The sequence below is a fragment of the Ranitomeya variabilis genome, chromosome 5, assembly GCF_051348905.1.
Source record: "Ranitomeya variabilis isolate aRanVar5 chromosome 5, aRanVar5.hap1, whole genome shotgun sequence".
NCBI lineage: Eukaryota > Metazoa > Chordata > Amphibia > Anura > Dendrobatidae > Ranitomeya > Ranitomeya variabilis.
In genome coordinates, this window is record NC_135236.1 from 57,910,286 (window position 1) to 57,938,173 (window position 27,888).

General features: G+C 45.7%; 1 protein-coding gene across 2 annotated transcripts in view; it reads right to left on the bottom strand.

Moving 5' to 3' along the window:
* COL5A3 (collagen type V alpha 3 chain) overlaps positions 1–27,888 on the bottom strand; it is a 269,595-nt gene that overhangs the window by 21,039 nt on the left and 220,668 nt on the right. For both annotated transcript variants that reach the window (XM_077262068.1, XM_077262069.1), the window contains 22 exons: positions 19,746–19,835; positions 18,403–18,456; positions 18,212–18,319; positions 16,754–16,861; positions 16,617–16,670; positions 15,969–16,022; positions 15,743–15,850; positions 8,576–8,629; positions 8,437–8,490; positions 8,304–8,357; positions 8,058–8,111; positions 7,571–7,678; positions 7,224–7,277; positions 7,079–7,132; positions 4,786–4,839; positions 4,649–4,702; positions 4,456–4,563; positions 4,320–4,373; positions 4,077–4,130; positions 3,064–3,171; positions 2,927–2,980; positions 2,632–2,667 (listed from right to left, as the gene is read on the bottom strand). In XM_077262068.1, the coding sequence (XP_077118183.1) occupies positions 2,632–2,667; positions 2,927–2,980; positions 3,064–3,171; positions 4,077–4,130; positions 4,320–4,373; positions 4,456–4,563; positions 4,649–4,702; positions 4,786–4,839; positions 7,079–7,132; positions 7,224–7,277; positions 7,571–7,678; positions 8,058–8,111; positions 8,304–8,357; positions 8,437–8,490; positions 8,576–8,629; positions 15,743–15,850; positions 15,969–16,022; positions 16,617–16,670; positions 16,754–16,861; positions 18,212–18,319; positions 18,403–18,456; positions 19,746–19,835 (1,530 nt within the window). The remainder of the gene's footprint in view (positions 1–2,631; positions 2,668–2,926; positions 2,981–3,063; positions 3,172–4,076; positions 4,131–4,319; positions 4,374–4,455; positions 4,564–4,648; positions 4,703–4,785; positions 4,840–7,078; positions 7,133–7,223; positions 7,278–7,570; positions 7,679–8,057; positions 8,112–8,303; positions 8,358–8,436; positions 8,491–8,575; positions 8,630–15,742; positions 15,851–15,968; positions 16,023–16,616; positions 16,671–16,753; positions 16,862–18,211; positions 18,320–18,402; positions 18,457–19,745; positions 19,836–27,888) is intronic.

Sequence of the window (27,888 nt, forward strand, 5' to 3'; positions counted from 1 at the left end):
CAGTGTTTCTTTTTTTTTTCAATTTCGTAATCTGTATTTAAAATGAGAAAAATGAAAAAAAAAAAAAAAAATAGAAATCTTGCAAATTTCACACTGGCCATTAGAGCTTTTTATACTTTAGATTACTAAAGTCACAATGAACAGACTCTAAAATTAAGCATTTAATAAGGGTGTGGAAAAGTCATTGCTAAAGGGAGCAGGGGAGCTGTGGCATCGTCTACTGTAAGGTGCTACCTTTCCTTGTTACCCTACCTCTGATGATTGTGAGCCTGCTGAAAACACTTCCTGAAAGGTCAGGAAGTATGTGTGTAGAAAATACTCAGTGGCTAGTATGAAATTTCCAATTTTCCAATTTTTGTTTTATTAATAAATATGATATGAAGAGTAAAAAAATGCTGTGATAAATAATTAAAAAATACATGTAAAACAATAACCTGACTGAACAATAGGTTATTTTCTGATGATAGCTTCCCTTTACATAATACTTCTAGCAAAGTCGAGCTGGTGGATCTACGGCCTACGCTCTTTTCCACGTCAATTTAAAGACTAGGCTGATACAAAGAATTTGGGTTACGGAAGAAACTTCTAAGTTTCCCTATACAGAAAACATTGCAGATCACTAGTCAGAATTCTTTCAATTTCCCAAAAAAGTTCCATAGGGGAAAGCTAAGATTGTGTGACAGCCTAGATAACTTACAATTTTACCACATCCAAAGACCAAAACCTCCTATAGAGTCTTAAGGCCCCCATACAAATTAGACGAAACATCGACTGAATTCACTGATATTGACTGATTTTGGCAGACAGGTTTGTGTGTATGGCAGCCCCCGACATATGATGTCATCTGGCATATCCGATTCTGAATGGCTGATCCTTTTGTTCTCTAAGCAATAAGCTGCCGCCAGATATGTCTGGCAGCGGCTCCACCATAGCAGAGTGAGTGCTCCTGTGTATGAGAGAGTTGGGGGCGATAGCTGCCGGACAAACGGTCAGCCAATTTTCATTTGTATGGGTGGAGTTAGCCTAATCCTAGAAACTCTTGCCACAGGCTTAGCCTAGTTGTTCTTTTTGTTCTGTGAGCCAAAACTCCATATTATTAGAGAAACAAGGGAGAATAAACAAACAGACATTCTACTCATGTAAAAGGGACTGCGGAAGGGGGGACCTGTCCTAGAAGACACCATGGACCATCTTAGGCTGGACAAAAGTATGAAATAAATATTGACTGAAATGCGGAAAGAAAATCTGATCTTTTGTATGACCGGTCCGACCATTAACATGTCAGATTAAAATGCAAATCAGGGAATAAAAAAAAGTATCAGACTAAACTAGTTGATCATGTCATGTACTTTTGTTTTAATTTTAGCAAGCAGCGGATTACATTTTGCGTAGCAAATCGGGAAAATCAAAGCTGCCTAGAAAAGAATTGAGCAAATCTCTCGAATTTGACAGAAAAATTTGATTTCTGGGGACACATGTCACGAATGTGCAGCACTCTGTTGAGACCTGTAGTGTGTCCGGGATTAGAAGATCTCAGTGATTAGCTGAGCACAGGTCCACTTTGACCTCTACATGCCCATTCATGAGTTAAACAGATTTATGGTTTCTTGTGGTATGGAAGGGGTTAAGAGTTCCGTGTTGTAACTCTGTTGAGTTTTTCTATTGGCTTTTGTGTCAGCTACTGCTTGTTGGAACTACATCTCTTTGATTTTCCCTTTTCCTCCCATGCCAGCCATAGAATTACTATTCTGTGCCTGACTGCTCTGGAGAAGGTGTTCTTGGAGAAACTGTTGTGCTTCTTTGAAGCTTGTGGATTTTCATTTGTTTGTATGTTTTCCCCTGTTTGTCTTATTCTTGGTGGTCTCTTTACTGTAGTAGTAAGACTAGTGTCTTACTGTCCTGCACACTAGCCAGGGCAAAGTGCAGGGTCAATCAGGACTTAGGCACGTGATGGCACACAGGGGAAGAGCCCTGTCTAGGGCGATAGTGAGTAAAGGTTTCAGCATAAGGAGAATGATGAGGGGGTCACCATCTTCCCTCTCCCATCTTTTCTTAACCAGATCCCTCACCCTCTTTCGATGCGTCGCACAATGGGCAACTCCCTGCCCTGGCGTGACAACACACATCGTAACATCGCGTCGTATGCCGCAATGGCACAGTGACATCAGAGACCTACTCACTTCCGGAAGTCCTGCAGCGGAGTTAAGCATATCGATGAGAATACATGTGACAGGGGAAGGTGAAAAGGAGAGGCGAGGAGTACCGTAAGGCAGGCTGTGGGGTTGGCAGGGCAAATGAGCAGAGTGTTAATTAATTGTTTTCTTTAACCCTTTGCCAGACCTCTATCGTTCACCAAAATTGTGGTCTGCAGAATCCAAATTTTTGAGAAAATTGAGGAAAATTCAATTCTACTCGAACAAATTTACTAATCTCTAGTTCTGAGATATTTTCCAAATTGACGGTCAGTCCAAAAAGTCAAAATCATCTGTTTTTGACAACTTTTTTCCTGACAATTTAGTCAACATAGACTGTTATTCAACAAAAAAGAATTTCAAACAGGTATAATGAAAAACGTACATTTTATAATACATCCAGAATATTGTAGATATATATATACAAAGTAAATCTTACCGGGGCACCTTTGGATCCCTTTTGCCCTGCAGATCCCTGTAAAACAACTCAAGCGTTACCAACAGTATTTTACCGAAACTTATTTCTCTTTTACAACAATACGGATGTGTTATGTTCAGCTACTTCACCTTCATAGTCCTATCATGGCCTACATTTCTAATGGAAGTCATTAGACAATACAGATCTGATGTATTACGGGCTGAAATAGCCACCAGCTGACCACATTTACTCACAATAGGATCTGTCGGGAATCAATCACGTTTTAAATTATAAAAGACAATGAAAGGGTAATTACCGAAAGTCCGAGTACTCCAGGAGGTCCATTTGGTCCAGCAGAACCCACCAAACCCTTAATGCAAGAAGTGGCAGAAGTTACTATAATACCTTATACAGCTGGGAAGGAAATGGCCAATATTATCAAGTAAGACTTACTGGATCTCCTTTAGGTCCTTGTACACCTTGGATTCCAGCTGGTCCTTTGTCTCCTTTCTCTCCCATTTCACCTGGAGGTCCTATTAGCCCAATAAGTCCACCATGACCCTGGAATAATAAAACCATTATTAGGGTTCGCTCGCACTTGCATATTAAAAAATTGGAGGTTGTTTGGGGTTTTCTAGTTTACAAAACTCATTTTCAGAATTTCCGGGTTTATTTGTGGCGTTCGTTTTTTCCTCCCATTCTTCCAAGACCCATAACTTGTTTTCCGCCCCTTTAGTCATAGGAGGACTTGTTGTTTTTCAGGTATTTTATTATACAATAGGTTAGAAGACGAGGGGAGGAATTTCTGCTATAGTTTTTTGGTTGTGTGTTGACTGCATTCATTGCGTGGCAGAAAAAAAACTGTGCAGCATAAAAATTTATATAAACTTTTTTATATTTAGGTGGTGCAAAACTTTTTTCAAAATGTGTAAAAAAAAATAAATAAATGTGGTTTACGTCACCATATTCTTAGACCCATAACGTTTTCATTTTTGCTGGTGATAGAGCTGTGTGAAGGTTTTGTTTTTGGAGTGTTGAGCCGGTATTTTTTATTGGTACCATTTTTGAGTACATAGAATGTTTTTTGATAGACATTCGACCACTAAAAAATGGCAATTCTGGCATTTAGATTTTTTGGTGGTGTTTATCGTATAGGTAAATAATGTTATATATCCATATATTGGAATTTTATGGTTTCTGAGCCCATTCCATTCACCACCCCAATGTATTCAGGTGCGTAACATGCTGGAAAGGTGATAATAAATGGGGTCTCCCGATCTGGACCCTCATCATCTATTAGCCAAAATATAGTGTAACTACAAACAGCGTTCCTCACTCTGGAGACCTCGCCTCATTCCTGTATTGTTTGAACACTTTCTGCCTGTTTCCCTTACAACTTACACTATTAAGAAAAACAGAGTGCCAATTCAGAGACCCCCTCAACAAGTACAAGTAATGAACCCTACCTTATCTCCTTTGTTTCCTGATTCACCTTTAAGGCCAGGCAGCCCATTCGGACCCTGTAAGACATTATATTTTTCAGTTTGCAAAGAGTAAAAACTAAGCATAAAAAAATATTCCAACAACCATGAAGTCGGGAGATATTAGAGCATTATTGAAATTTTTACCGTAGGGACTGACAATCCCTAAAATTTATGGGGAAAAAATGGTAGTGACACACAATAATTACTATTCATTAATGTCCTTACCACTGGTCCTGGAGGTCCTGTTTGACCAGGTGGCCCTAACAATCCTGGTTCTCCCTAATGAAAAAAAGTATAATGTAATAATTGCATTCAAATTATGAAAGAAGGTTTCCTAGAAAGTACTTCTGTGCCTACTCACCGCAGGTCCAGGAATGCCTCTCATACCCACTGATCCCGGCTTCCCTGGTGATCCCTGTGGCCCCACTGGTCCAGTCTTTCCAGGTAGACCTTCAGTACCAGGTTCTCCCTAGTAAACATTTCAATATCAATTAATATAACCACTTACACTTCTTTGTGTAAAGCGTTTTGTTTTTCCTCGGTTCTCTTCATACCTTAACTCCTTTTTCACCTTGTCGGCCTTCTTTGCCTGCTTGTCCAATTTGGCCCTTAAAAGAAATAAGAAGGCGTATAGATCCTGCATATTCTAGAAGAAACCTGCAACACCAACACTACAGACTCTGGAACTTACCCTTCTGCCTGGTGGACCAGTTGGTCCAGGTTCTCCTTGAGTTCCAGGTGGTCCCTAGAAAGAATTAAGTGTGAGAATGTAACAATCACCTATAAGGAAGACTTTTTGCTAAGGGTGGCCCTACACAAAGGCAAAAGTCAGCCAAACCTGCCAAATTTGTTGTGATAGGCTAATAAGTATTAGATGTTCAGCCAACGTTCGTTTGGCAGATGTATGTTCACGTCTACTAAGGTTCGACACTCATAGCAATATGTGAATAGAATTTGATTAAGCCAAGTATGGAATTCATTTTTTAAGGGGATATCCAGTTCTGGACTATCAGCACTAATTTCAGATGCAACGGGTTTGAATTTACCTCTTTCATTGTTGGGTTCACCGATAGCTGCAACTGTGTATGGCAGGCGGCGCCATCTTTGAGGAGGAATTTTTTTTTCTCTAGCAAGACAGCACTGCCGGCGCCTGCGCACTAGGAGCTATCGGAATGGTGGCAACCAGAATAAAGACATTTTGTGTTCTTGAATTGTTTGTTTACGGTGTTTAATGATTGGATTGTTTTTATATTTTGATAAATCGGACTTTTCTGAACGCAATATCAAATATGTATATTTTTTAAATATCTTTATTTTCAATGGGGTACTTGAACTTTTAGTAATTCTTTAAAATCTTTTTTTTTTACCTTTCACTGGTACAGTTAGCCCCCTTAGGGCACATGATGATGCAATCATCCGATTGCATGTGCTATTATATACCGTGATGTCACAGAATCGCTGCACATAGCAGTAATCACCGTCTCCTTTAAAGCCACAGGAAGAAGACCCCTGGCTGTCATGACAACCCATCGGCGATCCGCGATTCCCTCTGCTCCTCTGTACAATATATGACTATGCGGCTTTGGCAGGACCTTGACCAATCACAGCACTGCTCCTTGCCTGAGCTGTGCTGTGAGGTCACACAAAGAAAACTAACTCGATTGGCTGAATTGCAGCCAATCAGCGTTTCCACTGCTGTCCAGGGCTTTGTGGAAGAGGAGCCAATGAGCATGCAGGGCAGGTACGAATGAAGGAGGCAGGCGCTGGGGCTGGGCCCACCGGAGAATTCTCCGGTGTCCCGGTGCCCCAGTCCGACCCTGTTTAAAGGCATTCTAACCTTAGTGTATGTAAACTTTTGACTTTGCAGTAAGTAATTAAAATGCCTTAAAACATTCTCCCTCTCTCATTATTTTGGCATTTGGCAAATATTAATAATTATGGTACTCCTAATTGACCTAAAATGGGAAAGGTTTATTCTGATTTCATGTCAGATATTGAGAAAAACTTCTGGTTTCAACTGTAAATACCAAAGAGTGCAGCAGCCGCTGTGTGTGCCAAGATATATGCAACCATTGAATATATATAGCGTATATAGTAGATAAATGCTGTATATTTGGCTATACCCTCCTTGCATTAGTCTAGGGCTGTTTTTTATTAGTGCTGGATCCTTCCTGCCCTTTAAACTTGTAGACTTATGTCCCAGGAGAGGAATGTTTGATAGAAAAGGGTAGGGTCCCTCCAGAGAAAGGTCGCCTTGTTGTAGCTGGTGGGCACACTGGAAGTGGCTAATTTGTGCCTTAAGTGCCTCAATTTTAGAAGTATAATCTATATGACAGTAATGTCTTTCAAAGTCCACATATACAATGTAGGAGGTGGTGATCGGTTTCTGTTTCCTTATATGTAAATATAGTCTTGCTAGGCATCTTGTCCATTGTGTCAGTCCGTGAAAATCGGATCATACTCGGATATCATCCGAGTGCAGTTCGATTTTTCCACGCAATCATTGACTTGCATGACCGAGTGCGATCTGGATATCGTATCCATCTTGAGCATGCTGCGACAAAAATCGGACATGTGCCTGGCCCCAGAGAATAATATTGGTGCAGGTGCGATCTGATGTTTTGTCGGTTTGCTCTTGGACCAAATATACGGTCATCTGCACAAGCTCTTAAAAAAAGGACTACATTTATATCCAAGGAAGAAGGTGCCATATCTCAGGAACGGAGAGGTGCAGGAGCAAAAAAAACAACGCCAGATTCAAATGATTGGTCCTCTTTAAGACTTTACTTACGTAGTAAAGCATATTGTACTCATGTGTATCAGTCCAAAGTCTGAATGTATCATCCGGACCATCCACTATTCTACTGACCGAAACGTACAGCACTGTATATCCTGATAGTCGTGGAAGTGAAATTCATTAGAACCCCGCTGGTTCTACTGCTTTTCACTTCTTGAAAAAACAATTCAATGTGTCTGATACTTACCGGATTACCAGACTCTCCAGCATCTCCCTTTTCTCCTGGTACTCCATCAATTCCCTAAAAATAAGGTCAATGTTAGTTTAATTAACATTTATTGCCTATATTTTATATCCAAAAATGACTTAATAAACATTTAATAGCTTCTTACTGGAACTCCAGCTTCTCCACGTGGTCCAGGGTCTCCAGGAAAACCAATTGGACCCTGCAATGAATTATTTCCATGAGCTTTCCATTTCAAAAATTAAGATTGCATCTGAGAACCAATACTTCTTCGCATAGGTTATGGCAATTTCTTTGACTATTGTGGTCATACCAAATCGATCTTGAGTACAACCAAAGGCGTTGGGTGGTCTGGTCAAGTTATATAGACATAAAGGGGTTTAAGACAATGTGTGCACCACACCAGGTGTTCCCATTGAGGTCTTCATGATTTACTACTCTACGTTCTTTTACAATACTATCACAATCACGCTATGCTTTCTTAGAACTTCTCACCATGTTTCCTTTTGGCCCATCTTCTCCTGGTCGTCCCTTTTTTCCAGGTGTTCCAGCCGAGCCTGATGTTCCTGATTCTCCCTTTTCACCGCCATCACCTTTGCCTCCCTGGAAAGAGATCACAACTTGTAATAAATATACCTAGATTCTTGAGATGAGGCATGTGATGTCTTCAGAAGTCACTGACAAGTAACATTATTTGTATTCTCAAAAGTTTTACGTTCATCTTCCCCGATCTTTCATTTATCATCTGGCCCTGCTATGGACTACCTTTCCACATGACCAGATATGTGGAAATGGTTTGCAAATGTTCTATAAATAGCAGGAGATGCGACAATGAGTGAAGATTAGTTGACTCTTAACTAACTTATGGGTAACCCAACTTTATAGACAGTTGATTTCTAGGTTGACTGTAATACTATGGGCTGAACTGGTCATCGAAAAGGATCTATGTATGAATGGATTAGCTATCTTCTTCATTACTTACTGTGGGTCCTGGTTCTCCTGGTTGTCCTGGATCCCCAGCTTCTCCAGCCTCTCCCTGTAAAAGCAGTATGACTTGTTAGGTAACATGTATTGTAAAACATCTCATATTTCTAAACAATGAACTCAAATAATAGTCCTTCCAAAAATATTTCCAACTACCAATCTTTGCAGATTTTATTCCACAACACTTTTTCATAAATTCATCTCAACAATCGAGAAATGTTTCCAATGATAACCTCTAGCCCACCTTTTCTCCCACAGCTCCTGGCTGTCCCAAACCTCCTGGATTTCCTGAGGGACCCTAAGAAAACAGAAAGAAGGTGGTTAGAACTGGACTATTTATGTTTTGTAGTTTCCTATGAAGCTTAAAAAATACTTACATCACCACCGCTCGGTCCCATAGGACCTCTTGGACCTCCAGTGCCAGGTGGGCCCTGCAATATTAAATTTAAGTTAAACCTTTATTAGTTCATAAGAAAGGTTCACGGTCACGGATAATATTTGTTTCATTCAAAATACCATTGGTCCAACATGGCCACTTTCTCCTTTCTCTCCTGGAGGTCCAGGCATACCCTAAAAGGAAAAGATAAATAAATTATATTGAAATACTTGCGTAGTTTACACCATAAATCATTAATTCTCTTTAAAGAACCCTTAATGGCCACTATGAACATGTCCACTTACATATACGAAAGAATAAAGAGGTTGTTTGGTTTGGACATATCCTTTTTAGATAGAAGTTTCCCCAAGGTAAAGCCAAAAGTGGAGGCAAGGGGAGTATATTTTACAAGATAAAGTAAGCATTGATTACAGAGCAGGGGTGTCCATTCTTATCACCTGGACCTGGGCAACACTAAAGAGTTGAGGGTCATTAAGACCATTATGTCATCCCCTAAGACCCACATGGGTCAAGGTAGCTATGCTATGTGGTGTAAGATGTGGTTGTTACATGTTACAGAACCACTCAGCACCCAGAATATGTTGTGCAGTTATATGTATGAATAATAGGTTCCATGTGAGATGCATCAGCCCACAGGCTGTGCCCCTGGGCAGAGGGGACAAAATATCCCTCTTCTTTCCTCCCCCCACCTTTGTAATTCCCACAGTAAATATCGGCAGGCTCCGGCCCCCTGCGGCTATTGTAATGTATGTCTGGTCTGCTGTTTTTCTATTGGCCTGCCCTCTGTATCTGTGTAATATATTTTGTGTCCTGTGAATAAAGTGTTGTGAGACTGGAAATACATGAAGAAGCAGTCAGCTTTTATATGCTCTCATGTAATCAAGGAATTCCAGTCAGCGTCCTTCATTCAGACTCCAGCCAAAGCAAAGTGGACCTCCTGAAACACAGGGTAGTACTGAAAGAGGTACTACAGCACAGCAGACCCCGTTACATTGGTGGCAGACAGCGGGATGTGATACCCCTTCTACAGGAGGAAAGGAATGAATGGAAAACAACTACCAGAAGTTAAAGAGGACTACTGTTATGACCTGGTGGTTAAGGAGCAACATGGACGAGCTCTGAGGAGATGGTATCTTTACTGACCGCAGTTCCTGAACCTAACACAACACTAGAAGTAGCCGTGGAATGTTCCTGTCACTCCCTAGACATCTCGTCACAGCCGGAGAGCTAACTACCCCTAAAGATGGAAACAGGAAAGCTATCTTGCCTCAGAGAAAATTCCCAAAGGACAGACAGCCCCCCACAAATATGGACTGTGAGTAGAGAGGGAAATGACATACACAGAATGAAATCAGGATTTAGCAAAGGAGGCCACTTCTAACTAGATAGACAGAATAGGAAAGGATACAGTGCGGTCAGTATTAAAAGCTAGAAAAATCCATCACAGAGTTTACAAAAAATCTCCACACCTGACTAACGGTGTGGAGGGCAAATCTGCTTCCCCAGAGCTTCCAGCTTAACTGAATATGGAATACTAACAAGCTGGACTAGAGCAAACATAAAATGAGCTGAACGATTAAGTCCACAGCAAGTGGACAACAAATGAACATGCAAGGACTTATCTTTGCTGAACTGGACCGACTAACAAGGAAATCCAAGGAGAAATCTGAATCCAACCAAGAAACATTGACAGCTGGCACTGGCTGAAGATCAGAGCCAGGCTAAATAGCAGAGAAGGAGAGATGATCAGTGGAAGCAGCTGCTAAGCTAAATCCAAGGAGCAGCAGTTCCACTTAAAACCACCGGAGGGAGCCCAAGGGCAGAATTCACAAAAGTGCCATTTACAACCACCGGAGGGAACCCAAGAACGGAATTCACAACAGACTGCATTAAAAGATCTGGTGGAAGCCCGAGGGTTAATCGCCAGCAACAAAACAAAAGCGGATTTGATAGCAGCCATCATGGAACACGACAGTGCAGCGCCCACCAATGTGAACGTGGAGGAGACTGAATTCCAGAGGGAGGTAAAGAACAGACTGGCGTTCTATGGCCCAAACCCTGCAGTAGAGATCATACGAGAGGTGATGGCTGATGTGCGTACTGATCTGAAGGAAAAGATGGCCGAGCGGACCAGGATAGAGCTAGCCAAGATGGAGATGGCAGAGCGGACCAAAGTGGAGCTGACCAAGATGGAGACGGCAGAAGAGAGAGAGGAGAGTCAGCGAGCAGGGGGAGCTCTGGCCTCCGACCAGGTACCTTCAACAGTAAGCCACAAAAAGATCCAGTATAATGCCTTCCGACAGTTGGGAGAGGCAGAGGAAGACATTGATGGCTTTCTGCAGGACTTTGAGCTCCAGTGTGCCCTTCATCAAGTGAAGCCAGAGGAACGGGTTCAGATTCTGGCCAGCAAGCTGCCAAGCCGGGCAGAGGATGGGCAGAAGACCTGATGAGAACTGTATGGACTATGAGCGGATCAAAGAAGTGATCTTGGCCCGTATGCGCTGACACCAGAAGCATACCACCAAAAGTTCCGTGGACTTATAAAATGAGTAACCGATACCCATGCTGAATGGGCCTGTAAATTACGGCAGTCACTGCTACAGTGGGTACAAGGGAGCCAAGCAACCACTAAGGAGGACGTCCTCCAACTCTTCTTGTTAGAACGATTCTTTAATGGACTAACCCCCGAGACACAGGAATGGCTTCGGGACAGGCGGCCAATGACTCTTTAGGAAGCCACTCGTCTGGCCGATGAACATCATGACGCCAGGAGGCCTCAGTTGTCCGGATCAAAGATGGTCACTAAGGGTCCGCCCATGGACCTGGAGGGCCCCAAACCACCGAAGATTGTAGGGGGACCAGCTAGAAACCCGGCCTACCACAGTTCCCCTGGGGCGCGATGCCACACCTGCCGTCAGCTGGGCCACCTGCAAAGACAATGTCCCAACCGGACTCAGCATACCCAGAGGCCAAAGGCGGGAACAGCTACCTTCAGCCAGGCCGCTGTACACTGCTACCAAGGCGAAGCTGACCCGGCATTGGGGGCTACAACTAACCAAGGGGTGAAAGAAATGGAGGAAGTGCTGCATGAAGTAGACCCCGTGCAGGCAGCCTGGGCAAATAATCGACAACAGCATCGACAGGTCGTGTGGGTTAAAGGGAAACGCATGCAGGGACTAAGAGATTCCAGAGCAACTTTGACTCTTGTGAAGCCTCATCTCATCCGGGACCAAGAGAAGACGGACCGGACAGTGGCAGTCCGTGTAGCAGGGGCAGCCATACATTGACTGCCCACTGCCAGGATTCACCTGAACTGGGGAGTCGGGGATGGCCTTGTTGAGGTCGGCTTGATGGAGGATTTGCCTGCAGATGTCTTGCTGGGAAATGACTTGGGGCCCATGTTGTCTGCCTTCTCGGTTGCCCCTCTGGCTGAGACATATCCTGTGACCACCCGTAGACAAGCTCGAGCTGCGGAGGCGGAATCACACTCAGAGGAGGCCCAGGTAAGACATCCCAGCCCTACACGTATTCCCATAGCCAGACACATTTCTTGGGCGACCCCAGATGAATTTAAGAGGGAGTTACTTGAGGATCCTTCATTGGAGGGATATCGTGGGAAGGCACAGGAGGGGAGAGGGGTACTGGAAGGGGAACAGTTTATATGGAAGCAGGGACTCCACTACCGGATCACAGAGCAGCACCACACAGGGACGAGCCCCACTATAAAACGACAGCTGGTAGTTCCCAAGAAGTATAGGCAGGAGTTACTGCGAATCTCTCATGACATTCCCTTGGCTGGGCACTTCGGCGTTTGTCGCACCAGGCATCGTCTGACACAAAACTTCTTTTGGCCGGGGGTAACCTATGATGTTCGTCAGTACTGCCAGACCTGTGACAGTTGCCAGCGCATTGGCAAGAGGGGAGATCGATGCAAGGCCAAATTACGTCCCCTCCCCATTGTGGAGGAACCATTTAGCCGAGTAGCGGTCGATCTGATAGGGCCGCTAGCCAAACCCAGTCCGTCAGGGAAAAGGTATATATTGACAGTGGTAGATTATGCCACACGGTATCCAGAGGCGGTTGCGTTACCTAACATACTGGCAGAGATGGTGGCGGCTGCCCTGCTCCAGGTTTTCTCACGGGTTGGATTTCCCCGGGAGATTATCTCGGACCAGGGTACCCAGTTTACAGCAGAGGTGACCAACCAACTGTGGAAGCTGTGCGGCGTAAAATCCATTAGAAGCGCCCCGTACCACCCGCAAACCAATGGGTTGTGTGAACGCTTTAACGGGACGTTAAAACAACTCATTGGGACTTTTACCAGGATCTACAGGGACTGGGAGAAATTCTTGCCTCACCTCCTGTTTGCCTATTTGGAGGTGCCCCAAGAATCCACGGGGTTCTCCCCGTTCGAACTGGTATACGGGAGACGGGTAAGGGGACCCCTAGACTTAGTGCTAGAACACTGGGAAGGGGAGGGCATCATAGAAGGAGTACCTATTGTACCCTATGTGCTGGAATTCAGGGACCGCCTACAGGAGCTGACCCAGGCTGTACGTGGGAACATGCAGGTGGCCCAGCGGCGCCAGCGCGTATGGTACGATCAGAGGGCCAGAGAGCGCACCTTGGAAATAGGGCAGAAGGTCCTGGTGTTAGAGCCCTCTAGGCAGAACAAGTTCCAAGCTGCATGGCAGGGGCCCTACCAGGTAGTGGGGAAAATAGCCGACACCACCTATAATGTCGCGGATTGTGACGACCCCAGGGTTATCCGCATGTTCCACGTGAATATGCTGAAGCCCTACTGGGAGCGCACTGAAGAGGTAGTGGCCATCTGTGCACCTGAAGCAGAGGATTTAGCCGGACTTCCCTTGCCTGATGTCTTAGGGGAAAGGGCTCAGTCTGAAACATGGGACCAGGTACACTTGGGTGAAGACCTAGGCCCCCGGGAGAGACAGCAGGCGGAGGAGTTGTTGAGGCAGCGACAGAGGATGTTTTCGGGGAGACCAGGGTACACTCGCCTGGCACAACACAAGGTTGAGACCCAGGATCAGACCCCCCTGCTACAACCCCCCTTCCGCGTCCCTGAGTCTGTACGAGAAAGGATGCGACAAGAGATACAAGAGATGTTGCGTTTAGGGGTCATTGAAGAGTCAGATAGTCCCTGGGCATCCCCCGTAGTGTTAGTGCCCAAAAAGGATGGGACTACATGGTTTTGTGTAGACTATCGTAAGCTCAATGAGAAAACAGTGACGGATGCGTATCCCATGCCGTGTGTGGATGAGTTGTTAGACCGGCTGGTGGGGGCAAAGTATTTGACCACCATCGATCTATGCAAAGGCTACTGGCAGATTCCCCTTAGTCCTGACGCTATTCCCAAGTCGGCATTTGTCACCCAGTTCGGCTTATTCCAGTTTCGAGTTATGCCATTCGGGATGAAGAATGCATCGGCGACCTTCCAGAGGCTGGCTGACTGGCTTCTGGATGGTCTCCAGGACTATGCTTGTGCCTACCTGGACGACATCGCCATCTACATGGGAAGAGCATCTAAATCACATAGAGACAGTATTGGACAGGATCCACAAGGCCGGAATCACCCTGAACCCAAACAAGTGTCACGTGGGCAAAGCAGAGGTTCAGTATTTAGGGCATTGGGTGAGAAGTGGGAAACAGCAACCAGAACCAGCCAAGATTGAGGCCATAGCCAAATGGCCCACCCCACGCACTAAAACCCAGGTCATGGCGTTTCTAGGGACAGCAGGGTATTACAGGAAATTCGTTCCCAATTACAGCAGCGTAGCCAAGCCCCTCACTGATCTGACCCGTAAGAACCAACCCCGCCAGGTAACCTGGACCTCAGAGTGTGAGGAAGCCTTCCGCCAGCTAAAGGACGCCCTCACCAATACACCTGTATTGGCCGCACTCGATCCAACTAAACGTTTCCTTGTTCACACGGACGCTTCTATGTTTGGATTGGGGGCAGTACTGAGCCAAGTCAGGCCGGACGGCCAAGAACACCTGGTAGCTTACCTGACTCGGAAACTACTGCCCCGTGAAGTAAGCTATGCGGCCATCGAGAAGGAGTGCCTGGCGGTAGTATGGGCACTCAAAAAGTTGCAACCATATTTGTATGGACGACAGTTTTCCCTCCTAACGGACCATAATTCCCTAGTCTGGCTTAATCGGGTCTCCGGAGACAACGCCAGATTACTGCGGTGGAGTTTAGCCCTACAACCTCTGGACTTCACCATCCACTACAGACCCGGCAAACAAAATGGTAATGCCGATGGACTAAGTCGACAAACGGAACTTGTACCAACCCCATAAACTTCGGTCCACTCAGCACCCAGAATATGTTGTGGACCTGGGCAACACTAAAGAGTTGAGGGTCATTAAGACCATTATGTCATCCCCTAAGACCCACATGGGTCAAGGTAGCTATGCTATGTGGTGTAAGATGTGGTTGTTACATGTTACAGAAGCACTCAGCACCCAGAATATGTTGTGCAGTTATATGTATGAATAATAGGATGCATGTGAGATGCATCAGCCCACAGGCTGCGCCCCTGGGCAGAGGGGACAAGATATCCCCCTTCTGTCCTCCCCCCACCTTTGTAATTCCCACAGTAAATATCGGCAGGCTCCGGCCCCCTGCGGCTATTGTAATGTATGTTTAGTCTGCTGTTTTTCTATTGGCCTGCCCTCTGTATCTGTGTAATATATTTTGTGTCCTGTGAATAAAGTGTTGTGAGACTGGAAATACGTGAAGAAGCAGTCAGCTTTTATATGCGCTCATGTAATCAAGGAATTCCAGCCAGCGTCCTTCATTCAGACTCCAGCCAAAGCAAAGTGGACCTCCTGAAACACGGGGTGGTACTGAAAGAGGTACCCCAGCTTGGTAGACCCCATTACAGTGTTGATAGGCCCTAGCTATAGTATATGACATTTTGGATGACCATGTCCAGTGGTGTCCATATATGGTGGACATAGATTCAATGTCCACGGCAAAATGATGCAGGGTTTTGCCACCCAGAACTGATGGACCTAGTGTATGTTTCCATCTTCACACCCTTTTCTTTGGGTCATTTCCCAAGTAATGTAGTGTAGCGAAAGGAAGAGAGTCCTGCACAGATTCTCGCCACCTAATAGCAAACAGATCGGACAAACCAAAAGTTGGCAACCCCTCCCTCCATAGCAGCTCTATATTCTTGACTGTGTCCATACTAATGTAATCACAAACAATAGGGAGTTCACTTTCAAGAAACGAACAAAGTTCAGGATTAACCTACCTGCAGTCCCCTTGGTCCTCCTACTCCAGGAAACCCTCTTAGACCTTCATCTCCCTTTTGTCCTTGCATTCCTGATTGACCTCTCCGCCCTGGCTCTCCATCTTGTCCCTATGCAAAACAAGAAGCTGATGAATCAATCTTCATTTTCAGATATTCATATTTGGGAAAAAGATATGAATTAGGAATAAGGAATGTGCACGACTGACAACAAGAACATAATACTTACTGCTTGACCAGGGTGTCCTATTGGACCTTGGATGCCAGTGGCTCCCGGTGGTCCCTGATGACAAAATATGAAGAGTCAGATATATAATATTTGTAGATTGATCATGTCCAGTGTTCTTTTTGTTCAGTTTCTTTATTTTACAGTCTAACAATGGCCATACACATTAAATAGCTGTCTGCCGATCCCCCTATACACATACGCGATGGTGTCAGATGTCATCTAAATGAAGACACGAGAGTAAGTGGTTTACCTCTCCTGGGTACAAAAGGATCAGGTATTGAAACTTTACATGCCTGCTTTTTCTTTCTGTCGGACAAGAATTGGAAGGCAACCATCAACATTAGATAGTTGGCCATTCTGTGTTGGGCCAAATGTCCATGTGTTCTCAAACGGAAGAGGGGCATAAGCCACCACCAGACACCTTCGATCAGGCTTGATCAATATGTCTGATCCTGTTTTCTCTCAAACTCACCTATTGAATGTGGGATGAGCGCATGTTAGATGGTTGTCTGGAACAACTGAGATCAGAAGGTCCAGAGCTGACAGTAATCTAATGTTTATGTCCAGCTTAAGGCTCTATGAATTTTGTTCCTACTTCTCTTGTCTCACTGTAGCCCTCATCCACAGTATAGACACATTAGTACTTACTTTGTCTCCCTTGTCACCTTTACTTCCTTTCTGTCCAGGGCCGCCCACTTCTCCCTAACAAAAAATAATGTTCCAATAAAACATTAAGAATCTCTTTTTTTTATACAATTGTACAATAAAGGTAAGTCAGATAATACCTTATCTCCGTCATCTCCAGCAGGTCCTGCTGGTCCAGCAGGTCCTGGTGGTCCTAAACTTCCCTGTGAACCATCCTGGCCAGCTCCACCCACAGGTCCTTTTTCGCCCTATATAGCCATAAAACAATGTTAGGAAAAAATACTACACAAGAAACAAATAAAAATCATAATATTAACAACTGTGGGGTTAGAAAATGTGGGCTTAAGGTGCTCCCACTGGACAAATGTGGCAAGTAGGAATTCACCCATGAATGAGTTAGCCGTTGTGCACCCTCCTCTAACATGTCCATAAGATATACTGCTAGTAGTTTTATTGAATATTGTGACACAAACGTTTCTTCAAAGAACCAAAAATTCGGTCACATTGCTCAGCACAAGTCTAACTTTATTGTAGATTCTTAATGGGATATTGTAGCAATGGCGATACAGTATGTTTTACAAATCACATTATCTGCATGACTATTGTTAATGTACACTGCAGGGTGAAAACAAAGTTTATTTCTTGAATTATTGAATCTTTCTTCATCTCCTTTTGCCCCTTTGAGCATCCAACCTAACAGCTGAATGTGCAATCCTATTGTTATCTGCTATTGTTATCTGCTAAAATGACATTTCTCAGCAGCACCCTGCTTCTCCTCAGTGCTGCAGGTCCATCACTCTTCTCTCCTGTGTGATTCCTGATAGAGATAGATAGATCTCATTATGGACAATTTTTATTTATATGGATGAGGTGAGTAGTGACTGTTTGACCAACATTTTTTAGTTTTTACAAACTCCATATTTTATAAGCAGGCTGGGACTGGCACACGGGGGGAACAGGAGAATCCTCCGGTAGGCCCCTGTGAACAAGTGCTAATAAGTAGTGCTATTACACTTCACTGACATTCGTGTTTTATTAAGACAGTAATTAGGTGGTTTGCATATGCTCTACTGACAGCACTACTGGAAGATGGATCCCTCGGCAGAGAAGTGTAAAGAGAGCCCTGTTGGATGATCATTAGGGATAATATCTGAAAATCAGTGCAGAATTAAACATGGGTTGTATTGGAAAAATGATTAATTCTGTATTTACAGAAAATTGAGAACACGTTATGATTTTGGGAATAACCTTTTAAGCTATAGTATTGGTAACTCCAAACCAATAACTTGATAACATGCTGCTGGAGTGAGGTTTTCACTGCCTTTCACGGTTTTGATTGTTCAGAACATGAAGATTGCATGAATAAAAAGGGAACAGAACAGAATTAGAAAAACATGGCTGCTTCCTTAAAACACAGCACCACACCTGACCACAGGTTGCATGCGGTATTGCAGCTAAGTTCTATGAAGTTCAATAGAGATGAGCTGCAACACTACACAATGTCGGGCTGCGTGTGACTATTCAGATGGACCACTTGGGCACAATGATAGGAAGATGTCCTGTGGACTTGTGGTTAATAAGGATATCATGTTACTTACCGGATTGCCCTTCTCACCAGCAGGTCCCTGTGGTCCTTGTGATCCAGGGCGTCCTGGAAGACCGATTCCACCTGCTGGCCCAGATGGGCCCCTCTCTCCACCTGGTCCCTGAGAAAGGCAAGATTTTACATAAGGTCAAGGGAGGCACTACAGTCTGTACGGATGAGCAGGCATAAGGAACAGACACTTACTATAGCACCTGGTGAACCCACGGGCCCTTCTCCTCCTTTTAAACCAGGTTGACCCTACAAAGCAAAAAGCAAAAATAAATTTTGAACACTGGGTACAATTTTGGTCTATGATTATAAGAAGAACATAGCTGAACTAGAGCGGGTGCAGAGAAAAGCGACCAAGGTTATTAAGGGAATGACAGACACAAAAGGACAGAGGACCCTGCCCCTGAGGGCTTACAATTTGCATGGGAAAAGGGGAGAACCCAGTAGGTGATGGTACAAGCTGCCTACATGGCTGTGTGACGGCAGAGGTGGTGGGAGAGAGTCTGATCTGGTGGTGAATGCAAGAGAATGGGTGATGTACATGGGAAACTCTGGAGGTGATACTGTGAGGAGCAGTGATTACATGTGGATACGAAGTTTAAAGTGGTTCCAGTTAACCTTGGAGAAAGGCAGAGGGTAAAAGAGGGCAGAGATGGTTTTATTATACAGCAATGTTAAGGGCCTCATACACATTAGATGACAGACATCTGAACTTCTAATTTTGATGGAACCAGCTGACTATCTCAAATATACGAGGGTCTTCCAACTCTCCCTTGACAGATAATATCGGGGGGAGAGAAAGATCGAGCAATTGGAATTTCAACACCTAATCCTTTTTACTTTTGAGAAGATAAGCCGCTGCCAGAAGTGCATGGCAGAGACTTTCTCCTCTCCTCTTGTTGAAAACAGATGAGTCCAAGAACGAGTTGTGAACTGATGTAAATGGGGGACCGGGGAGACAAAGTTGTGTTCCCAGTCAACTTTTATTTAATAGCTATCTCATGTGTATGCCTAGCTTAAGGGTGGAATGGAACAAGAGTGTTACGTCGCGGCAGTAGTCTCAATGGGACATGATGAGGGCACTAACATTTTTGTTGACTCATAAATGAGAAAACATAGGATTAGGGAAATTCTTTTGAATTGGAGTTGAAAAGCTGATGGCAAAGGCTCGGAGGTGCATCTTAAAATCCAGAGTTATCCGAGGTGGTGGACACTGGACAAGTTAGTTTGTTTTAGGAAATGGGAGGAGAAGAAGAACGACATGACTGATAGACATTTGGGAATTTTGGATAGCAGAGGGGGCCAGAAAGATAAATTTGGCATTGGTAAAAAATTGATACTAAAAGCCATGGGGTTGTATGAGTTATCCCAGACTACAGGTTTAGATAGAGTAGAGTAGGGGTTAGAAGCCAGAGCCTTGAGGGGTGAGACAAGGAGGTAGTGATAAGTGGTAATGTATGAGGACATCCAGGATCGGCCGACTCTATGATGCCAAGAAATGAGGTAATGTGAACAGAATTTGTAGCAATGATACTTACTGCATCGCCTCCTACGCCGCGGGCACCCGGAAATCCTCTTAAACCTTGAGGTCCAGCTTTACCAGGATTTCCGGAAGGACCGGGGTCCCCCTGCAACAAATGAGTATACGTATTACTTGTAAATCGTTAGAGACAAAGAAAAAAAAATCATATTAAATGGGTCACACATAAAGTATGTAAGAGAATTAAAAAACAGTACAAAAGATAAATTATGAAAAAAACATAACACATAGTACAGTGTTCAATGACAAATTCATCTCATCATAACTGCAGTCTGGTGCTAATAATACAAGATGTAACAGGGAAATGACTCCGTCAGCTATTGTCCCATATATACCGTATCATACATACAGTATTTGCAGAAGTGAAACTTTGGGGGAACATTTAAAGGGTCTGGACCGAATCTGGAAGCTATGGATGTACAGAGGATAGCATATAGAGGATAACTAGGGGCTAACCCCTTCTGAATGGGACAGAGATCAAGCATATGGAGCGCCCCCACTGCCGCAGGGCCGAGGGGGCCTTCTGAGTCTCTGCTCTGGGGTTGTCACGGTGGCTAGACCCGGTCCGTGACCCTGCTGAGGGGCGTCCAATGAAAGGTGTGAATGGTGATGTGCGGTGCAAGTCGCAGTAAATAACGAGGACACCAGGTTGCAGTCTCTTTACCTCTTTACTGAAGGTTTCAGGATCCTCAGTCCAGAATACGGTTAACCGGGCTACGCAAGTCCGGCCGGTCTGATGGCACCTCCAGAGTTCCCTTTGCAGGTGGAAATCTGTGCCTACCTTCTAGCGCTTGTGTGTTGTGGTCCTCCCCTGCTGTGCTTACGGGATAGTCCCCACAACTGTTGTGTCTGTTTCTTAAGTTCCCACACAACTCGATTATGATGTTCTTCTTCGTCCCCCAGATGCTATGGCTAGGACGCACCCGTATGACGGGTAGGCTCGGAGTTCTTCCGGGACCCTAGAGTCGCCCCTCTCCAAATGTTGCCCCCTATGTCTTCTTAGGTGATTTGGGTGAGACAGCCCGCCTATAACTGACTGTCCTGCCGTTGGTTTGAAGCTAGGCCTGGAGCTCTATACTTCCTCGGCGTTTCCGGCCACCGGCTGCACGCCTCAGTAGGATGTTGCCTCCTCTTACAGCACGACTCCTACTGGTGTTTCTCCTTGTTGCGTTGATCTCGTTTCTCACTCTTCTCAATGCACCTCGCTTCTTATCCTTTCTTAGGATGCTGCCGCACGTGGGGCAGGCGCAGCTCCGTAACTTTCTATCTAGTTCGCTAGGTCTCTGCCAGGATCCCACTCCTGACAAGGACCCCCCTGAGTCTCTCCCTGCAACACCCTCTGCCACAGGATGTTGCCTGTTCGATTCCCAGTCAGCTTCTCTCTAACTTCCTATCTAACCCCCAGTTTTACCAGACTGTGAGGAGTGGCCTAATACATAGCGCCCTTAGCTCCCCCTGGAGGCCAGACTGTGAAGTGTACTGTGTGTCTGTGATACCTGGTCAGATGAACTCCTTCAGTGCCATCAGACGTACCATAGCCCCCCTTAGTGGCGGAGCAACAGTACTGCAACGACCAGGACTCTGGGGCGCTGCACTCCCCCCCGGTTAAATCCAGTACTCCTGAACTGGGAAGAAAACAACAATACATGTCAGCAAAAAGACATACAATTTTAAAAAAGCAATAACAAGTAAACTTTGCTAAGAGCTTCCCTTTATGGGAGGTGAGGACACTTGAACGTTACAAACATGGTTAAATATTATAAATAACATTCTATAAATAACTTCTTTTACCCAACCGGGTATTCTACTTAGTGCAATTTCTGAACAATAATTTAACATTGCCTTTAAGGACGTACACACTAAATCCACTAAAGACCTTCTTATAAAACATTATAAGGCTAATCAACTTTTCTTCATTCTCCATCTTTACATCTGCAGGACCGCCTGTCTATCTGCCCCAGGCCTACTGCCTCTCGTTCTGTTGCAGGACCGCCCCTTTCTGCCCGGGCCTTCTGCCTTTCTGCTACTATACACAGTATAGGACGTATCATCCATCTCTCAGTTCAAAATCACTGAGCCATCTCTATATGGCTCCTAGGAGGACTCACTGACTAACCCCGTACGGGTTCACTTTCTGTCCTCATTCTTCTAGCAACATCATTAAACATTTCTCACAATTAACTAGTTAGCTACACATAACTCTTACATATTGGCATCATTACTTCTTCTTACAAGACATCATTACCATTTAACTATCTTAAGGCAACACTATTCGTAAGTGCAACACGTGAACATTCCCTTTAAGAGGGAACCAAGTCTCTATGAGATAGTGCAACTTCTCAAGCTGCAAGTCTGTTTGCAGTAAGGACTCCGGTACTGTTTCCAGGAACAGTTTCTTCGCAAAGAGTCCTTTCTTTTTGTAAAACCAGTAGAGGGCACCTTTAAGAAGGTGCAAACTATTTACAAGGAGTTTGTAATCATGCAGTGTTCATGATCCAGCAGTTCTTTCAACAATAATAAAACAGGAAACAAAAGCGAAAACACAGAGGAAGGGATCCCGGTTAAACGAAGGGATCCCTTTAAGAGTTAACCCTAGACGGATATTAGCAACAAGAACAAGCAAGAAGACAAACAGTTAAATGAACTATATACACATCCATGGCATCGAGGTTTACTCTTGCTCTGGCGGCCGTAGCTCCGCATAGCCCTCGCTCGGCAAGGTGATCGGCGAGATCGGGGCCTTTAAGAAGTGCTCCATACTCGTGGCCCGATCCCAGGGTGTAAGGCGCCGGAGTCTATAGGTCCCAGGGAGAGGGGGTGTTGCGACGGGGCCTATCAGCAGGTCCTCTGCTGGTGGGGCAGGGTCGTTCTTCATACCTGCTTCAGATGCGGTCCCTCCGGTGCCGATCTGCTCCGTCTCCGCTGGGGTCTGGAACACCAGTTGCAGGGCCTTACGCTGCGGCGTTGTCATCTCCGTTTGCAGCACCTCGCTTTCCGGCAGGGCCTTGCTTTCTGGCTTCGGAGCGCTGGCACTTCTTTCTTGCTCCGGACCGGATGAGGCTGCCAACAGACGTCTGATGAGGCTCCCGATGAAGGTCCTCTTCCACCCGGCCTCAGTGCTCAGCTGCGTCCGCCGGAGTTGGTCGCCGAGCTCATCCACTCCGGCCTGCAGGAAGTCAATATCAGCGGTGGAGGCCTGGTTGCGGTGCCCCTCCGGGTAGCTGGGGGAGTCCTCTGCTCCTACCCCACGCTCCGGCTCCGGGTGGCTCGCCATGGCGTCCTCCATGTCGCTGACTTCTTCTTCCTGGTCCTTTTCCCGCTCTCTCCTTCGTGGGCGGTTTCGCTTTCGTTGTCTCCGCCCCCCATTGAGGATCAGTAGGCGGATCTCGGCTGCTGACGGACACGTCCTCAAGGGGCAGAAATATTTAGACTGGGCGGCCATTGTCTTTCGCGCTCTCCAGCTTGTCTACGCCCACTCCACGCCCTTCTTCTTCTCCTGCGCTCTCCTTAGCGCCGTAACGGCGGCGGTTTTGGCGCGAACTTCTGGCGGCAAGTGGCAATACACAGTCTTTGCAATAAGTCACAGTCCAAGCACAATAAATCACAATTCCAAGGCACACATGACCCGATCCTCGGGCTTAAGTAGGATCCTGTTCGTGACGCCAAGTTGGAGCGCCCCCACTGCCGCAGGGCCGAGGGGTACCCGGTACCGGGCCTTCTGAGTCTCTGCTCTGGGGTTGTCACAGTGGCTAGACCCGGTCCGTGACCCTGCTGAGGGGCGTCCAATGAAAGGTGTGAATGGTGATGTGCGGTGCAAGTCGCAGTAAATAACGAGGACACCAGGTTGCAGTCTCTTTACCTCTTTACTGAAGGTTTCAGGATCCTCAGTCCAGAATACGGTTAACCGGGCTACGCAACTCCGGCCGGTCCGATGGCACCTCCAGAGTTCCCTTTGCAGGTGGAAATCTGTGCCTACCTTCTAGCGCTTGTGTGTTGTGGTCCTCCCCTGCTGTGCTTACGGGATAGTCCCCACAACTGTTGTGTCTGTTTCTTAAGTTCCCTCACAACTCGATTATGATGTTCTTCTTCATCCCCCAGATGCTATGGCTAGGACGCACCCGTATGACGGGTAGGCTCGGAGTTTTTCCGGGACCCTAGAGTCGCCCCTCTCCAAATGTTGCCCCCTATGTCTTCTTAGGTGATTTGGGTGAGACAGCCCGCCTATAACTGACTGTCCTGCTGTTGGTTTGAAGCTAGGCCTGGAGCTCTATACTTCCTCGGCGTTTCCGGCCACCGGCTGCGCGCCTCAGTAGGATGTTGCCTCGTCTTACAGCACGACTCCTACTGGTGTTTCTCCTTGTTGCATTGATCTCGTTTCTCACTCTTCTCAATGCACCTCGCTTCTTATCCTTTCTTAGGATGCTGCCGCACGTGGGGCAGGCGCAGCTCCGTAACTTTCTATCTAGTTCGCTAGGTCTCTGCCAGGATCCCACTCCTGACAAGGACCCCCCTGAGTCTCTCCCTGCAACACCCTCTGCCACAGGATGTTGCCTGTTCGATTCCCAGTCAGCTTCTCTCTAACTTCCTATCTAACCCCCAGTTTTACCAGACTGTGAGGAGTGGCCTAATACATAGCGCCCTTAGCTTCCCCTGGAGGCCAGACTGTGAAGTGTACTGTGTGTCTGTGATACCTGGTCAGGTGAACTCCTTCAGTGCCATCAGACGTACCATAGCCCCCCTTAGTGGCGGAGCAACAGTACTGCAACGACCAGGACTCTGGGGCGCTGCACATACATTCTCTGATGCTGCCAGAGATAGCCAAGTACAGAACAGTAATTTACTAAAATGGAGAATAATGAGGAAGAACTGGCATACAATATCACCCCAATGTTGGCACTTTAGTGTAGGATGTTTGACTGTCATTTTTTAAAGATTCTCCACCAAATAGCAAACAAAGTCGGCTATACATGAAAAATTTTTGATTGCCAAAAAGACCAGAGGCCAATATCGGCACATCTTCGTCAAAGGATCAAGTGCATGCCAAAATAAGTCAGACATCTGTGAAAAAGTTGGTCTACTGTATTGGATTTTATCAATCATTGTTAAGGTTTTGTTAAAAAGTAAACATCTGCATCCCATCAGTGGAAGCCCGGGTCAATTCACAGATCACAAAAGAGTTAAAGCGAACCTGTCAGCAGGATTGTGTACAGTAACCTACACACAGTGTCAGGTTGGCGCTGTTATACTGATTACAATGATACCTGAGAGTGTAAGGCTGCAGTAGCGTCGTACGCAGTGAAGAGGCAGTGACCCACAAAGTTCCAACACAAAAAGTCTCTTTAATGTGTTTCCTCACAGCATTAAAGTCCAATTCACACAAATGCATATAACTTCAGTGTATATTATCAGTGTTCAGATCACAACAGTTCATAGCAATACATATCACATGGCTTTAGATTTGCAGTCCCTAAACAGGCCAGACTTCCCTTGTCCAGTTTCCCTGGGTGACAGCACGCCATATTACAGTCTCCATATACACAGTCTCCAATGTTGCAGACACTACACTCCAGCCCCCTCCGAATAGTTCCCATGGGTGTCCTGCATCACAGTCTCTTACAGTCTCTTTACTCACACAGCCGTATACAGCCCAGGACATCCTCTGGATAGCAGCCAGACACCATATCCATCTTTTTGCAATCTTTACACATGCTAGTCCTCTTTCGGGCACAGGACAACCACCTCCGAGCACAGGACTGTCCACATCTGTCTCTTTCGGGCACAGGACATCCACCTCCGGGCACAGGACTGTCCACATCCGTCTCTTTCGGGCACAGGACATCCACCTCCGGGCACAGGACTGTCCACTTCCGAGACCAGTACCATGGACAACTTGCATCGCTGTGTACGCTGCACACACCAGACTGACACTGACGTGCACCTCACACACCTGACACACCCATACCTCTTACTGCAAGGCTTTTAACACACACAAACCTGTGGCCTTCAGCCACATGGAAAACCCAGATCGGAAATCCATGACTCCCATGCAAACCTATGGACTTCATCCGTCTGCATGCATGCACATTGCACAACCTGGGAAGAAGACACAGCGACCCCTACCTGTGACATGAGACACTGCCTCACAGTGCAATCACAGCTACACCTATGACTGCTGTGCACACCTATGGACTTCATCCATCTGCATGCACATTCTGGGGAGCACAAACAGCGCCCCCTAGCTGTAACAGGGGTCACAGCCTTACAAGAGAGAAAGAAAAAAACATTTTCATCAAAATGGCGGCGCCTGCGCAGTAGCATCAATCGCGTTCCAATAGATGCTACTGCGCAAGCGCCATTTTGCTAGAGGAAAAAAAATTGTCTCTGTAAAAGTGGCACCAGCTGCGCCTGCGCAGTAGCATCTATTGCTGATAGATGCTACTGCGAAGGCGCCGCCGCCATTGTGTTGCAAATAATTTTTTTTGTCCCCGCAATACTATATGACTAAATCAGAAATGAATATATGTATATTAGCCATTGTATCATGCAACAGCACAGGCGCCAGTGCCTGCCTGATGAGTGTTATTTTTTTCACACCATATTCTATGCAGTTTGTAAAATAGGGGGTATAAGCCATAAGTATCAATATCTAAGCAGAGCACCACATAAAGCCCTGCCCACAGACCTGAAACCCAACCACCCCCCCATCCCCTCACAGGCTGCCCTGGAGCATGAGAATCTCATTAACTGAAAACTGCAAATAAAGATTTAACAACAATCACAAGACGGATTTCATCACCAGGTATCATTTTAATCAGTATAACAGCGCCGACCTGACACTGTCTTTAGTTGACTGAGCACAATCCTGCTGACAGGTTCTCTTTAAATTAGAGATTTAACTTATGACTTTTTTGTTAAAAAAACACCAATCTTCACAGACCAACTATGAATGACAAATCATATTCAGAAGACAGTCATCTGAAATTCTTCATGTATGTGAGTAGCATTGTCACATTTGGTGTTAGAAAAAGCAGGGAACACGTGTGACTCCTACAGAAGTACTGCTTATCATTGGTGAAGATGGCTATAAGCCAGGAAGCAATGTTAGACCGCATGGAGGAACTGATTAAACACCTGGTGCAAGCCCAGGAACGGCACCAGCAACAGCTACAGCAGAACCAGCAACAGCTGCAGCAACAGCAACTCCTGGCACTACAAGCAACAAATAAGATGTTTATGCAACAGCTCCAACAACAGAACCGACAACAGTAGCAGATCTAATTACTCACAGAGGAGGTTCATAGCACCGACTCCAAGGTCAGCTGATGATTTTTCTATCCAGAAGGCGATAAGGAGAACCTTGCAGAAAATGATCCAGGTGACGTTATAGAGGCTTTTTAACTGTTTTTGAAAGGCTTGCCGAAAGGGAAAAACTCCCACCAGAGCAGTGGGTGAAAGTCCTGGTACAATACTTAACAGGGGAGCCACAAAAGACCTACTATGATTTAGCCTTACAGGATGCTAAGAATATGTGAAATTCAAAATGGAAACTGGCACACTCGGAGTCACGATGTCTGTCAAGGCACAACGGGTTCATCACTAGGCATATCATTGTGACAGATGCCTTCACTCCCAAATGTCTGATCTGCTGCTTCTCATCCAAAAGTGGTTGCAGCCAAAGTCCTTTACCCCGGTCCAGAGGGTAGAGCGAGTTGTAGTGGACCGGTCCTTGCACTCCCTTCTGAGTACGATGCAGACTTGAGCTGTCCAGTGAGATCCCCGGAATGCCAATGACTGGGTGAAAGGTATCAGCCTTGGGCAGGCAATCCAGTCCATTCTAGGGGTCCCATCAGGGGGCAGAGGCTAAGAAAGGGGTTGAGACGGCCAAAATCCAAGGGGCCACAGAGGTCATACTGAGGGTTTCATTGGGGAATGTAATTTGATGGAGATATTACAGCCCAGATCATATAGCTGCCCATTGTCCCCTGACCACCAAGCAAATGGACTGTAGTATGGGACGCCGGTGAGCCCCAAACTTGTCATGTAAAAAGTGAATGGTTGGCAAATGACTGGACTACTAGACTCAGGGAGTTTTGGTGACTCTAGTGAGGGCCACACTCCCTCTCCAATTGATTGCCAGGCGG